Source organism: Halichoerus grypus, chromosome 6 (genome assembly GCF_964656455.1).
Source record: "Halichoerus grypus chromosome 6, mHalGry1.hap1.1, whole genome shotgun sequence".
Classification (NCBI taxonomy): Eukaryota; Metazoa; Chordata; class Mammalia; order Carnivora; family Phocidae; genus Halichoerus; species Halichoerus grypus.
Genome location: NC_135717.1, coordinates 16237773 through 16253066, shown reverse-complemented (window position 1 = coordinate 16253066; position 15294 = coordinate 16237773). Strand labels below are relative to the sequence as shown.

The following is a 15294-nucleotide window of genomic DNA, read 5'->3' as shown; positions in this document are numbered from 1 at the left end:
CTCTCGCTGAGCAGGGAGCCCGATGCAGGGCTCAATCCCAGGACCCTGGGGTCATGACCTGAGCTGAGGGCAGATGCTCAACCGACTGAGCCCCCCCAGGACCCCCCAGGTGTTATTTATGTTATGTCATCAGGGAGCTCAGGAACGAAAACATCCTAGTGGAGATATTTGCTAACACTAATGTGTACTAGCTATGGACCAGTTGCTGTTATCCCTACTTTATAGAGGCACAAACTGGCCTTAAGACTCAGAACTGCTACGAAGTGGAGCAGGGATTGGAGTTCATATCCTTTGGCTGTAGAACTTCCATCTTTGACCACTGTGTTGTGCTGTGCTTAAAGACTTCGGGCAGAGTTCAGTTGGCCCCGGGGTACCTTGGGTGGTGCAGTAGGTTAAGCATCTGACTCTTGCTTTCTGCTCAGGTTGTGATCTGGGATTGAGCCCCCTGCTGAACCCTGTGTCAGGCTTTGTGCTCAGTGTGGAGTCTGCTTGAGGTTCTCTTTCTCACTCTCCCTCTGTCCCTCCCCCTGCTTGTGCTCTCTAGATAAAATACTACAAAAAAGAAATTCAGTTCTCCTGTGCTTCTCCCCTGCCCCCAATCTCCCCAAGAAAAAAAGGCCCCAAGAAATTTTAACCTAGGGAGCAGTTTCTTAGAACCATTTCTTTTGCTTCAGGCCTGCATTGATTTTTGTAACTGCTTTTTTTTTTTTTTTAAAGATTTGTCAGAATAAGCAGGGGGTGTGGCAGGCAGAGGGAGAATCACGCTCCCCACTGAGCAAGGAGCCCAATGTGGGACTCCAATCCCAGGGTCCTGGGATCATGATCCGAGCTGAAGGCAGACACTTAACTGACTGAGCCACCCAGCTGTCCCTGTAACTGCTCTTTTTAAGGATAACCGTTGTGCAAGAAAGTGTTCGCTATGGCACCATCATCTGAGAATCTGTTTTATGTGGAGTTTTTTTTTTTTTTTAAGATTTTATTAGAATAGGAGCAGGGGACAGGTGCAGAGGGAGGAGAAGCTGCCCCCCCCCCCCCCGAGTAGGGAGTCTGAAGCGGGGCTTCCTGAGCTGAAGGCAGATGCTTAACTGACTGAGTCACCCAGGTGCCCCTTCATGTGGAGTTTTTATTTTTTTAATTTTATTTTTTAATTTAATTTTATTTTTTTTAAAGATTTTATTTATTTATTTGAGAGAGAGAGAATGAGAGCATGAGAGGGAGGAGGGTCAGAGGGAGAAGCAGACTCCCTGCCGAGCAGGGAGCCCGATGCGGGACTCGATCCCGGGACTCCAGGATCATGACCTGAGCCGAAGGCAGTTGCTTAACCAACTGAGCCACCCAGGCGCCCCTCATGTGGAGTTTTTAAAAAAAATTGTTAGGACACTGGAGATTCACAGGAGTTACCATTTAGTACTTTTTGCATGCAAGGCACTTGAGAGGTTGAAAGGCTGTCTTTTTATGAGGGCTTAGTCCTATGTAAAAGACTAAAAATAAAAAAGGTTTGCTTTACCATGCGACCCTCGGAAATACCACTGGAGCCCAGATAAAGGCATGCCTGTGGGCACTCTAGGACAGATTGCAAGGTGTCCAGAGTTAAGGGACCAGCATGTTCTAGGGAATGGGGTGTGAGCAGATATTGCTGGGATCATGGGATATGTGAAAGGAAGACAGGTTGGATGGAGTCCTTAAAGGTCAGGGTGAAAGAGTTTAGGTGTCCTAATGTTAGAAGTGAGGCTGTCTTTTCCATGATCAGTTTTGATCACTCTAGCCCTTAAAGGTAGACTAGAGGTAGAGAACCTGTTGGAGGTGAGACATTAGGCATAAGCCAGGTGGCGGCAGTGAGGTTGACGCATCGGCAACATTAGTCTTGAGTGTTAGTCTTTTTTTTCTTTTTAAGTAGGCTCCACGCCCAACATGGGGTTTGAACTCAACAACCCTGAGATCAGGAGTCGCATGCTCCACGGATTGAGCTAGCCAGGCACCCTTGATGTTATTCTTGGAAGTTAGTTGGAAGAGCTAGCGTCCACAAGACTGACTAAATTTGTGCTTTGTTGGAACATATTAGGGTTTACTGTTTTCTAGTTAAGGTGATACCATTTTATGTCAAGATACAGGGATGATGAAAGGAAGACCACTTCAGTTTTGGATATGGCAAGGTCCTTGCGGAGCATGTAAGTGACATATAAGAACATATTAACATCTCAGGATTGAGTATGGAATGGGGATCAGCATCATTTATTTTACGGGCTGGCTGGCTAAGGAACGATGAGCCTGTGGTGCGTGGGTGGCTCAGTGGGTTAAGCGTCTGCCTTCGGCTGGGGTTATGATCCCGGGGTCTTGGGATCGAGTCCCACATCAGGTTCCCTGCTCAGTGGGGAGTCTGCTTCTCCCTCTCCCTCTGCCCCTCCCGCATGTGCTTGCTCGCGCTCAAATAAATAAAATCTTAAAAAAAAAAAAAAGCCTACAGGAAGCTGGTAGGGCTGATGGCTGCATTTGGAAAGTTCTGCATTCCTCCTGGAGTCCCACCTAGCATTCGGAGCAGTTAGTCCCATGTGATGAGTGGGTGGCCTTGACGGTGGCCATATCTTACCTTGGTGCTTCCTCTTGTAGCAAACTACCTGTTTTCTCTGGTGGTCCAGTAGATCAGGATAGGGACATTTTATACAGACTGTCAGATTATTGTGCGTACACCCCTAAGGAAGTGTGTGGGAGGCATAAACGCTACATTTCTAGTTGTGTCCTCTAGGTGAGGGATTCAAAGTGAAGTCGACAGAGCTTTGCTCATTGTGAACTACTGTATCACCGAGTGGCACAGAACCACTCAGGTACCTGCATACCCGGACCCCCTGCGTCTGATGATCTGTCCCTTACGAGTGGGACACTGGGCTGCTGTGCCTGCTTGTTGTTTTGCCTGCCTACCCCTATCTTGCTTCAAAGCCAGAAAGAATTTGGGTGCAGAGGGTATGCAGGATGTAATCCTAGCATCCTGGTTCCCCAACAGCCTTTGCAAACAGCACTCCTTAAGTGCTGTTTCCTGGTGAAGAATGCTTATATTAATGATACCTCTGGAGGCAAAAATTCAATCAAGAGAAGAAATGGCCCCTAGAACTCATTCCTTAAGTTTTGGTTTTGTCGTTGGCCTGTTTTCTGGGCAAAGTATAACCTATAACCCCTTCCTGTAGGGGGCGGCAGGGAGCAGAGGGAGCAATGAAGCCTGCTGAAGTCTGGGCTGGTGCCAGAAGGAACCCTAGAATTCTGCTTGATTGCTTGTGCTCTTCTGTGTTTAGAGGATACTCTGTCTCTCCCCTTGAAGAGTGCTCTAATTTTACATTTTTTTCCCTAAGGAAAAGTGAAAGAGAAGCTATGTAGACTCGTCTGTCTCATGCCTCTGAGCTGACCCATTACAGTTCCAGACCTTTTGTACATACGTCTGTTTTCGACCTTGGCCACAGGGCTAACCGTGGGTAGCACTGGAGGAGTTACCAAATGGTAAATGAGAGGGGATATTCCACGGTGACTGTGAGGCAGAAAGGATAAAGCGGGGAGCCTGCTGCCCTAGGACCAGGCAGTAAAGTAGAGCTTTACTTGGCCTCTGCGGCATTTACATCTGTAGCTTAGCTCTGCATGTGCTTCCAGGCTGGAAGTAGGAAAAACACACAAGTACAAGTTGGCTTTTCATATATTGAGTATAAAAAGAGATCAGATTTGGGGTTAGTTGGCTGAACTGCCAGGGATTCTATGTGGGACTGCTGCTGGGGAAGACACCTCAGCTTTTCTCCAGGTCGACCACCAGGTAGGGGTGCGTGTTCTTCAGGGCCTGGAAGAGCAGATCTTTGCAGGTCTTGTTCCAGGCTGGAGCAAAGCTGAGGAGCTTCCTCATCTTCATTGGGTTGGTGGACTCGGCCCGCACTGCCTCGTACTGCTCCTCTGACAGGACCGTACCATACAGGGCGTCCAGCACCCCATCCACGTCTGTGACACGCGTGATGAGGGCTGCCCGGTGCCGGTCCACAAAGTGCGGTGCTGCGGGCAGAATGGAGGCGAGCAGCTGAGCCAGTTCCCGGGGTGGATACTGGGGTCTGTTCCCCCTGAGCTCTGCTTTCTTCAGAAATTGCTCTGTAACCCTAAGGGGTGGGGCTCAAGGTGGGCAGCCCACCCACACTACAGATACGGTGGGATGAGTATAACTTCGTTTCTCTCTCCCTCCCACCAGCCCCCCCCGCCCAACCAGGTGTGCCCCAAGGGGTACGTGTGTGGGTGCGAAGGGTAGGCCCAACCTTGCTCCCTTTGTTCCTGGCTGTGGGACACAGCTCCAGGCTGTGCAGGGGTGTCGTGGGGTGTGGCTGAGAGGTTGGCAGCGAAGGCCTCACTTGGCTTGGCTGCCATCTCTTAAGAAGCCTGGATCTCAGCAGGTGCCCCTCAGGTGTGGCCCATGGTGTGTGGGTGGGTAGGAAGGGTAGGCCCACTCTTGCTTTCCCAGTGTTGCTGGCTGGGGACACAGCTCCAGGCTGTGCTGGGGTGTGGCCAGAGAGGTTGGGAGTGAAGGCCTCACCTGGCTTGATTGCAGTCTGGTGATCCTGGATCCCAGCAGGCCCTGGAGCGGGGCCTATAAGGGAATCAGTCAAGTGGTCCCCTTCCCTTCCATTACCATATCTCCAGTCTCTCTGGGGCAGGGGCCCCTTGGTCCGGAAGCCAAGTTCAGGGCCAAGCACAGGAAACCCTTCCCAGCAGGAGGAGCATTTGTAATTTTAGAATGTAGGAGGAACTGAAAGCAAAAGAGCCCAAGGGGCAAACGTTGGGGTGGGGGCTGGTGTGGGGAGGGGACATCGGAGGCCCAGCGATCTGGGCCCTTGCAGAGCGTGGAGCGGGTGTGCTCACCTTTGCACATCATCTCCTGCAGCTGCTCCGCTGTCTCCTGCATGCCAATCTCACGCAGCACGAGCGCGGTGAGCTCTGCGCTGTACTCTTCCAGATAGAAAGAGACGAGCTTGTCTGTGAGGTCCATGGCGTCCATGGCCATCAGTGTCCCCCGCGGGATGCGCCCATAGCCTTCGCGCAGCGGCACTGAAAGTAGCTTCAGCTTGAATTTCTTGAACTCGTCTGCAGTCAGGTTCTCCAGCGCGTCCAGGATGGCGTCGCGAGTGCACCCCATGGCTCTGCCGCTGGTGCTCACCCGGGATGTCTGCAGACCAGGAAGTCTGCTCTGGGGCGGGACCTGGAACTCCCCGCCTTCTCCCGATTCCCGCCTTCGCCCCAGCTCATTGCCGGGTGGCATAGGGCGCCCCGACTACCCCATTGGTTCCCACCCACCAAGGTCTCCAGGCTCACTAACCTGGCCATCAGGGGGCGCCGGGATTGCATCCTCCAGCTGATGTGTGAGGTGGGACCCGGGAGATGGCAGAGGGGCTCATGGGGTAGTGCCTCCATCTCCAGGCTTGCAGTAACTAGCACAGACCAGAACCTGGTTTATTGAAAGTGCCAAGGTTTAGAATCTTGAAATTCTAGAACACTAAAATGTCCACATTTCCCTGAATCTTAGCGTCCACTCTCACATGTCATAGAATCTTAGAATCTTAGAATCCTAACAACCAGAACCATGTAGCTTACCAAGTTGCACGCACAGAGAAGAAAAGATGTAAAAAGGTAGAGGGGCACCTGGGTGGCTCAGTTGGTTAAGGGTCTGCCTTCAGCTCAGGTCATGATCCCAGGGTCCTGGGATCGAGCCCCGCATCAGGCTCCCTGCTCAGCAAGGAATCTGCTTATCCCTCTCCCTCTGCTCCTCACTCCTGCTCATGCTCTCTCTCTCAAAACGTTAAAAAAAAAAAAGTTGTGTACTTTCTCTGTGCCTGTTAACTTATCTGTAAAATGGGATCATAACACTTACCCAGTTAGTAAATATTCCATCGTAACATGGGCTACCTGATGGCCTCTGAAACCTTGCCAGATACTTCCTGGGACAGCCAGGATTTGGTCCCAGGAGCTGAATTTCTGGGGAAGTGGTGGTGAGACACTTGTAATGAACGGTTGAGAAACTTCTCAATGGAGGGAAAGTCATGGGTGCAGGGTCACCCTGGGCCCAGGGGGCTTGATCTAGAAGAGCAAGTGAAAGGTGGCATGAGTAGGCATTGGAGCCCAAGCTGTGCCCAGAATCCTTAACTTGCCTTTAACATGTCTGGGAAGGCCCTGCTGGTCTGGCCCCCGTGGACCTCACCAGCCTTGTCTTGTGCCACACCCTGTTCTCCCTCTGTCTCTGAGTTTCAACCACACTGGCCTCTCAGTTCCTCAAATGTGCCACACTCCTTTGCTTCTCCAAGGCTTTTTTTTTTTTTTTTTTGGTTTTGTTTTTTAAAGGTTTTATTTCAGAGAGAGAGGGAGCATGAGTGGGGGACTGGCAGAGGGAGAAGCAGACTCCCCGCTGAGCAGGGAGCCTGATATGGGACTCAATCCCAAGACCCTGGGGTCGTGACCCCAGCCGAAGGTAGATGCTTAACCGACTGAGCCACGCAGGCGCCCCTCTCTAACCTTTCAATGTGTTCCCTTGATCTGGAAATTTCTTCCCTCACTCTTTGCCTGGTCAATTCTTGAGACTTTAGGTTTCCAGTTAAATGTCACTTCCTCTGGCCAACCAGGTTTAGAATCCCTCCCAGACTAGTTCATAACACCTGCTTTCATAGCAATTGTGACTGAATTGTAACTATATGGATTTGTTTAGCATCAGTCTTCCCTGCCAGTCTGTAAGTCATGCCTGTCCGATCATTGTTGCATCCACAGCATCCAGAACAGTGCTTGGCCTATGGTGGTTGTTCAAGACATCTTTGTGGAACCAGTAATGAATGAAGGGGCCTTGTGGGAAATGAATCATGAGCGACTCTTAACTATAGAGAACAAACTGAGGGTTGATGGAGGGAGATGGGTATTAAGGAGGGCATATGTTATGATGAGCACTGGGCATCATATGTAAATGATGAACCACTGAACTCTACTCCTGAAACCAATATTGAACTATATGTCAACTAACTAGAATCTAAATTAAAAACAACAACAACAACAACAACAACGAAGGCACCTTGTGGTTCAATGGAGGATACCAGAGGCAGCTGCCAGGAGCTGGAAGACTGTGGGCTTGAAGCTGTCCAGTGTCTAGTTTGAATCTGGGCTCTCCTTCCTAGGTGGTTATTGGGAATCCTTCATTTTTCCATTTCAGCTGGGTTGTAACAATCACCATTGCTTTTACTGATGTGATCCTGACATACACATTTATTTATTCATTTGTTGAACATCCGTCACCCAGCTGTGAGCTCGGTGAAGGCAGGGACCTTGTGTGTCTTGTTCATTGCTGAATCCGCAGCATCAAGACAGTGCTTGATCCCTAGGAGGTGCTCAGTGAAGATTTGCTAAATGAAGGAACAAACGAGGCCGTGTTACCTGCAGCATGTTGTATTCAAGAGCTTCCAGCAAGGGTAGTAGCGGGGCTCACTCCCCATCCCTGTGCATGTTGCGTCACGTGGTCTAGGTATATTATGTGCCAACATCCCCACCATGGGTGGCACCTGTGGTCCAATAACCAGTGTTCCTTGGCTTATGGCTGTTTATTATTGTGCCTCTTCCCTGGTCTTTATCCTTTTACAATCTCCGACTCATTTTGGACACTGTGGCCAAAAGGCTACAGCTTCCTAGCCCACACATTGATCTTACCCCTTCACTGCTCAGAAACCTATGACTCTCCAGTGCCCTCAGAGTCAAGTCCAAGCTCCTTGGCTTGGTCTTCAAGATCCTTGCCAACCTCCTCAGCTACACCTTCGACAGTGTTGGCCTCTGGACTTCTCTCCACAAGTGGCACCTGTTCTCTGCTTGGCCTCTTTAAAGTCCCTTCTGGTTGCCTTGATGAGTTACTGCTTGTCCCAACATCCATCAGGAGTCACTCTTTCGAAGAAATAATAAAAATTTGAGCCCCCTCTTTAGGCTGTGATCTTTTACATGCATTATTTCAAAGCCTGACAACAATCCCTGGGGGACAGGGTTTAGTAGCCCTATTTTACCAACGAGAAGACTGAGGCTCAGAGAGGTTGAGGGACTTGCCGAAGGTCATATAGCTGAGGGGATCATATAGCTTGTCTGTCTGGATTCTGAATTTGTCTTCTGTCTACTCTTCCCTGTTGACTTTTCTGTCCTCTGTGCAAAATGAATTATTCCTTCACACTTCTGCAGGATGCCTTTACGATGCCTTTATCATACAGTGTGTCTGTTCACTCTGTTTTCCCACCAGACTGAGAGCTCCTTGAGGACCCTCTGTGATCCACAGCACCCACCACAGGGCTTGGCATAACTCCAGCCATTATAAGCCTTTATGGAATGACAAAAGAATCCTAGAATCTAGAATCATAAAAACCTGCTCTTTTCACATTGGTAGAATCTTACATGCTTTTTTTAAACAAAAAGATTTTAGGGGCGCCTGGGTGGCTCAGTTGTTGGGTGTCTGCCTTCAGCTCGGATCATGATCCCAGAGTCCTGGGATCAAGCCCCACATCGGGCTCCTTGCTCCGCGGGAAGCCCGCTTCTCCCTCTCCCATTCCCCCTGCTTGTGTTCCCTCTCTTGCTGTGTCTCTCTGTCAAATAAATACATAAAATCTTAAAAAAAAATTTTATTTATTTTAGAGGGAGAGAGTGAGTGTGCATGAGCAGGGGTGAGGGGAGGAGCAGAGGGAGAGATGGGGGAAAGAATCTCAAGCAGACTCAAGCTCATGTGGTGCTCCATCCATGATCCTGAGATCATGAGCTGAGCCGAAACCAAGAGTTAGATGCTTAACCGACTGAGCCACCCAGGTGCCCCAATGCTTTGGGTTTTTGAGTCATGGAATTTTAAAAATGATTGCCTGACTCAACCCCCACATAGAGCAGGGACCCCTAGCCACATGGCCATATTTCTGTATCTCTTGAGCCCTTGTTTGGATGGGATGGCCTTGGCTTTAAGTAAACTCAATGTAACATATTTCAATGGAACCTGTGGGACTGTGGGAAATTGTGCCTGGGAGAATGTGTGTCATCCCTAGGAGGAGAAGGTGGGCTTCTCCTTCCAGCTGGCTTCCTGGGGGCAATGGGGCTGAAGATGTGTGACATGGCACAAGGGTCATGTGCCCTTCCCTTGTTCCTGCATGTCACCACCCAGGACCCTTCTGGGCCCAGCTTGTCCCTGGCATCCAACCCCAGTCACATTTCTGCTCACACATATTCAGACCGGGACACGGAAGATCCAGGCTGTGATTTTCATACAACACCTCAGAGCGCGTGCTGGCCCTTTGGTGTGATGTCATAGGGAGGCAAGGGACAAGGGATGGGAGAACAGCTATTCCTTTCATGGAACCGGAAGCCTCACCAGCCGGTGGTTTTAGGATTCACCTCAGAACAAGTGACACTTTTTGGCAGGTGGATGTGCTCTATGAGCATATTGTAGACTCTGAACTCAGAAGGGAACATAGGTTTTGGAGAATCTATTTTATTCTTTTTTTTTTTTTTAAAGATTTTATTTATTTATTTGAGAGAGAGAAAGAGAGAGAGAGCACAAGACCGGGGAGGGTCAGAGGGAGAAGCAGACCCCCTGCTAAGCAGGGAGCCCGATGTGGGACTCGATCCTGGGACTCCAGGATCATGACCTGAGCTGAAGGCAGTTGCGTAACCAACTGAGCCACCCAGGCGCCCTATTTTATTCTATTTTTTAAAAGTTAATTTTTTAGAGAGAGAGAGAGAGAGAGCATGTGAGTGAGGTGGGGAGAGGGACAGAATGAGAGGGAGAGAGAGTCTTTTTTTTTTTTTTTTAAAGATTTTATTTATTTGACAGAGACAGAGTGAGAGAGGGAACACAAGCAGGGGGAGTGGGAGAGGGAGAAGCAGGCTTCCTGCCGAGCAGGGAGCCTGATGCGGGGCTAAATCCCAGGACCCTGGGATCATGACCTGAGCTGAAGGCAGATGTTTAATGACTGAGCCATCTAGGTGCCCCTGGAGAGAAAGAATCTTTTTTTTTTTTTTTTTTTTTTAAAGATTTTTAATTTATTCATTTGAGACAGAGAGATACAGAGAGAGAGAGCATGAGCAGGGGGAGAGGCAGAGGGAGAGGGAGAAGCAGACTCCCCGCTGAGCAGGGAGCCCGATGTGGGGCTCGATCCTAGGATCCTGGGATCATGACCTGAGCCGAAGGCAGACGCTTACCCATCTGAGCCACCCAGGCGCCCCGAGAGAAAGAATCTTAAGCAGGCTCCATGCCCATCGTGGAGCCTGACACGGGGCTTGATCTCACCATCCTGAGATCATGGCCTGAGCCGAAATCAAGAGTCAGAGGCTTAATGGACTGAGCCACCCAGGCGCCCCTATTTTATTCTAAATAGATGTATTAAGGATCTACTAGACGCCCGCCCACATGATAAGTGCTGGTGGGAGACAGTAATAGCAGTAATAACAGCTTCCATTCTCTAAAATTTACTATGTTCTAGGCACTGTGCTAAGCAGTTAACATGCATAATCTCATTTAAACCTCCCGACATCCCTGTGAGTGTGTGTATTTATCCCACCTTACAGAGGAGAAAACTGAGGTTTTCAGAAATTACTCTGGAAGCCAATAATGGTAGTAAATGAGGAAACACAGATTGAACCATCTGACCCCTAGGCCCAGATTCCAACCACCATCCTAAATGTCCTACTTTCCTTAAAAATTGACAAATGGCTTGAAGAGATTATGTATATGGAAATTTATGCCTCCTCCAGACTGTCCACAAACATCTTAGGAAGCTAGATGTTACGATAGTAGTAATGTTAACGCTAACTTCCTCCTCTTTGCAGAAAGCTCTAGAACTTGCATTCAGAAGATTGTGGAATAGTGGGAAAAGCAGGAGATGAGTGGTGTCAGACCCACTCAGATTCGATTCCCAGATCCTCTTAGCTGTGTGACTTAGGGAGGTCACAGCCCCTCCCTGGGGTCTGCATTCTGTAACATGAATGTGCTCACCTCATCAGCCTGTAGGGAATCAGGACCCCGAGAAGGGCAATGACTTGGCCAAAGTCCCCAGGGAGGTAGAGGCAGAACCTACTTGTTCCTGGACACTGCCAGGGTGATTTCCATCTGGGGAGGTGGGGAATAGGAGCTTTGGGCAGCTCTCCGGGAAGCCATGATAATCCCTTCTCCCTCAACACCTCCTTTTCTGGGGGGAGTGCTCAGAGCTCCGAACTTTGATCCCTGGCAAGGAAAGAACCTTCAGGTCTTACCTCAGGCCCACCTTTGCCCCTGGACTAGAGCCAGAGCTATTGGTGGTGGTAAGATGCCTCCTGGGTGTGATTCTCCCCACCCAACCAAAGTAACCCTTGATCACTGGAACCAGATTGCTTCTTCTGCAGCCAAAACCATAGATTGTCAGAACATTGGGCAAGCCACTTAATCTCATTCCTCATGGCCTCCTTGTAAAATAGGGACAATGTTGGGTTGTTACAAGGTTATAAATGAGGTTATGAGGTTATAAGGTTATAAATGGATTAAGAATGGTGAAATGCTTGGAACAGGCCTGGCATATTGTGGGTGATTTTGTCATTGTTAAAGTTTCTGAGGCTTAGTTTCCCAGTCTCTGAAGTAGGGATGATGTTATTGACTTTACAGGGTTATAGGGAAGATTCCTTGGAATACTTAGTAATAATAATTGTAATAATATCAATAGCCAACATTTATTGAACATTTCCTATAGGCTTGGCATTGTTCTAAGAGTTTTATATGAATTAGCTTGTTGAATCTTCATAACAATCCAAGAATCTGTTTTTTTTTTTAAGATTTATTTATTGATTTGAGAGAGAGTGCGTGAGTGAGCGGGGGCGGGGGTTTGTGGAGGGGCAGAAGGAGATGGAGAGAGAATCTTCAGCAGACTCCTCCCTGAGAGCACAGCCCGATGCGGGGCTTGGTTTCATGACCCCGAGATCATGACCTGAGCTGAAACCAAGAGTTGAACGCTCAACCAACTGAGCCACCACGGTGCCCCAATCCAAGAGTCTTTTTTTTTTTTCTTTTTAATATTTTATTTATTTATTTGACAGAGAGAGAGAGCACAAGCGGGGGAGTGGCAGGCAGAGGGAGAGGGAGAAGCAGGCTCCCCACTGAGCAAGGACCTTAATGCAGGGCTCGATCCCAGGACCCTGGGATCATGACCTGAGCTGAAGGCAGACCCTTAACTAACTGAGCCACCCAGGCGCCCCCCAATCTAAGAGTCTTAATAAAAATCCTTACATGATTCCCATTTTACAAATAAGAAAATCAGGTTAAGTGACTTGCCCAAAGTCACATGAGGAAAGAGCAGAGTCAAGATTTGAGCCTGGTGGTGGCAGTCACTGCCTCCTAAGCCCCTGGGTGCCAACACACTGTCCCTGGTGTTTATTTAGTATAATATCTAGTTTAATCCTCATATCAACCTGACAGGGATGGTATTGTTATCCTACTTATCCTCATGTTGTAGCTGAAGATGCTGGAGTCCAGAGAGGTAGGTGATCTTCCTGGGCGTACCCAACACGAGTCTGTGACATCAGCATTCAGGACCTGCTTTTGCTGTGGCCCTGATTGGAGGATTTCTGCCTTCTTTCTGCATTTATCCAATACAAGAGCTCTCACCTTCCATGGCATTTATGACTTCAGCCATTGGGAAGCTCTCCCTTAGGACAAGCCAGAATCTGCTCCCTCTGAGCTCTGGCTGCAGGGACTTCACAGAGCTCCATCTTATCGTAGGGTTAGCATCACAAGTCCTTACTTCCTCCTCCAGATATGTTCCCTCCAACCTGCTGTAGACAATCAATGTCCCTCCCATGGGTCAGAGGTCAGATCTGGCCCATCCACAGAGAGAGATTGAGTTGACTGTCACCTCCTTGTCCTGCGCACCCACTCCTATTGACCAAAATCTTCAGCCTGAGCCTGGCAGTGATGGAAACTCCAGGTGAGATCGACATTCAGGATATCGACTTTTTGAGTGGAAGTAAAGTGGTTTGTGGTTTCAGAGACCAGCTCCAGATATGCTCTCATCCTCACCCCCTCCTCTTTGGGGAAATCAAACTTCCCTGGGTTTCTCAGGGTTCTGGTAAAAAGCCTTAGTAGCTTCCTGAGACTTTTCTTTCTTTCTTTCTTTCTTTTTTTTTTTTTTTTTACAGATTTTATTTATTTGACAGAGAGAGACACAGCAAGAGAGGGAACACAAGCAGGGGGAGTGGGAGGGAGAAGCAGGCTTCCCGCGGAGCAGGGAGCCCGATGTGGGGCTTGATCCCAGGACCCTGGGATCATGACCTGAGCCAAAGACAGACGCTTAATGACTGAGCCACCCAGGCGCCCCTTCCTGAGACTTTTCAATACTGTAGTCATTTGTGTAGTCAATTGCTCTGATCCAAAAGAATAATAAAACTTATCTCTTCCTGAGAGGCCTAAATGATGATAACCTGTACAAGGTTCCTAGGTTAAGCCCAAAGGTGCCAGGAACCCTGGGGTAGCTTCCTAAGTGGGCCAGCATGCAACATGGAAGAGCTTCAAGTGTTTTAGAAGAAATGAGCCACAGAACTTGGAGACAAGTCCAAAGATTTGTAATATTTAGGGTTTACTTATGTTTTTGAGATGCAAGTCATTGTTTATCTAGATGCTGCTTTGGGATTTAACAAATTATTAAAAGGAATGGGAGGGGGTGGGAGGGATGGGGTGGCTGGGTGATGGACATGGGGAGGGTATGTGTTGTGGTGAGTGCTGTGTGTTGTGTAAGACTGATGAATCACAGACCTGTACCCCTGAAACAATACATTATATGTTAACAACAACAACAACAACAACAACAAACCAAAGCAAAGCAAACCAAAACAAAACAAAAAGCAAGCATGGGTTGGGAGGGAGGGTTGGAGAAGGTACCAGAAAAAAAACAAATGGGAGGTTCAGTTCCTAAATATAACTTTTGTATATAAATACAAGAATACTCTGCTTAAAATAACTGAGTTCTTCCACCCCCCCAAATTCTGCATTTGCCTAGGATTTTGATCAAGCACATGAGAGCAAATCTATATTTAATCAACAAGGCTTAATAAGACAATCTTTAATAGTAATCTGTTAGAAGATCATGGAGATTATAGAGCTGTGCTGTCCCATTTGATAGCTACTATAAACACGTGGCTCTTGAGCACTTGAAATGAGGTGTCTGAAATGAGATGTGCCCTCAGTGTAATATACACACCTGCTTTCAAAGACTTAGTATGAAAGGAAGAATGTAAAATATTTTGTTAATAATTTAAGTAAGCTCTACGCCCAACATGGGGCTTGAATTCATGACCCCGAGATCAAGAGTTGCATGGTCTACCAACTGAGCCAGTCAGATGCCCCACATTAATAATTTTCATATTGGTTACATGTCAAATGATAATATTTTGGCTACACTTGGTTAAATAAAATATATTTGTGAAATTAAAAAAAAATAAAAACAATAAAACCAAAGACTTGAGCTGAGATGTGTAGGGAGCTATCTGGCTCCTGGGGAGATTTATTTACTTGCCGAAGAGTTGGAGTAAGAAGATCTTTAAGCAGGGGAGAGGGGCAGTTGCTTTCTCCTCCTTGATAATCAGGGAAAGGAATTCTTCCTTGTTGCTCCTCTCTAGGGTGTCTGGCTACCATCATGGGCCAGTTAACTTGGCTCTCATCCCATCATCCTAGGGCACAGGGAGCCAGACATTTACTATTTCCTGGGAGAGATTTAATGAGTCTGTCTCTGATCCAGAACACCTCATGTGCACATTTGGGATAAAATTAATAAAAATGAACATTAAAAACCCAAGAGAGAGGCAAAAAGAGAGTCCAAAGGGGGAGATAAAACTGAAACGTAAGCAGAAACTCAGATTAAGACCGGACAAATCCAGGGAAAGGCTGAGAGAAAGTGTGGCTGAGAGGCCAAAAGAGAAGGATCCAGTGAATTTGTGTGTTTATTCATTCACTGAGTATTTATTGAGCACCTGCAGTGTGCACATGCTTTACTCTAAATTGGAGACAAGCAGGGTACAAAATTTATATTCTGGTAGGAGGAATCGGTCAAAAAAACCAATAAGTAAAATATTGCTTGTCAGATGGTAATAAATGTTATAGGGAAAAATAGAGCAGCGGGAGGGAGATATGAGATTTAAAATCGGGGAATTAGGAAAAGCCGCACTGAGAGTAGGATGGAAACCATGTCCGAAAGAGTGTTCCAGGCCGAGGGGCCAGCAAGCCCAAAGGCCAAGGCTGGAGTGAGCAGGTGGGGAGGGGTGAGAGGAGAATGAGGT

General features: G+C 48.0%; 1 protein-coding gene across 2 annotated transcripts; it reads right to left on the bottom strand.

Moving 5' to 3' along the window:
* Positions 1 to 3658: 3658 nt before the first annotated feature.
* On the bottom strand, positions 3659 to 5202 carry LOC118552514 (apoptosis-associated speck-like protein containing a CARD). Of its 2 annotated transcripts, XM_036118977.2 has the most exons (3): positions 4876 to 5202; positions 4550 to 4603; positions 3659 to 4020 (listed from the first exon to the last, which is right to left on the bottom strand). In XM_036118977.2, the coding sequence occupies exons 1-3, from the start codon at positions 5147 to 5149 to the stop codon at positions 3764 to 3766; spliced, it is 585 nt and encodes a 194-aa protein (XP_035974870.1). In that variant the 5' UTR covers positions 5150 to 5202; the 3' UTR covers positions 3659 to 3763. The 2 variants fall into 2 exon arrangements, with proteins under 2 accessions (XP_035974870.1, XP_035974871.1); XM_036118978.2 differs by lacking the exon at positions 4550 to 4603.
* Between the last annotated feature and the right edge of the window lie 10092 nt (positions 5203 to 15294).

What these genes read in the sequence shown, in the direction of transcription:
- LOC118552514 (XM_036118977.2), bottom strand. Translation starts at nt 5,149, where the DNA reads ATGGGGTGCACTCGCGACGCCATCCTGGACGCGCTGGAGAACCTGACT. An exon ending in GCAGGAGATGATGTGCAAAG is followed by an intron (nt 4,604 to 4,875) that starts GTGAGCACACCC and finishes ATTCCCTTATAG; the next exon opens with GCCCCGCTCCAGGGCCTGCT. An exon ending in CCAGACTGCAATCAAGCCAG is followed by an intron (nt 4,021 to 4,549) that starts GTGAGGCCTTCA and finishes TTCTGCCCGCAG; the next exon opens with CACCGCACTTTGTGGACCGG.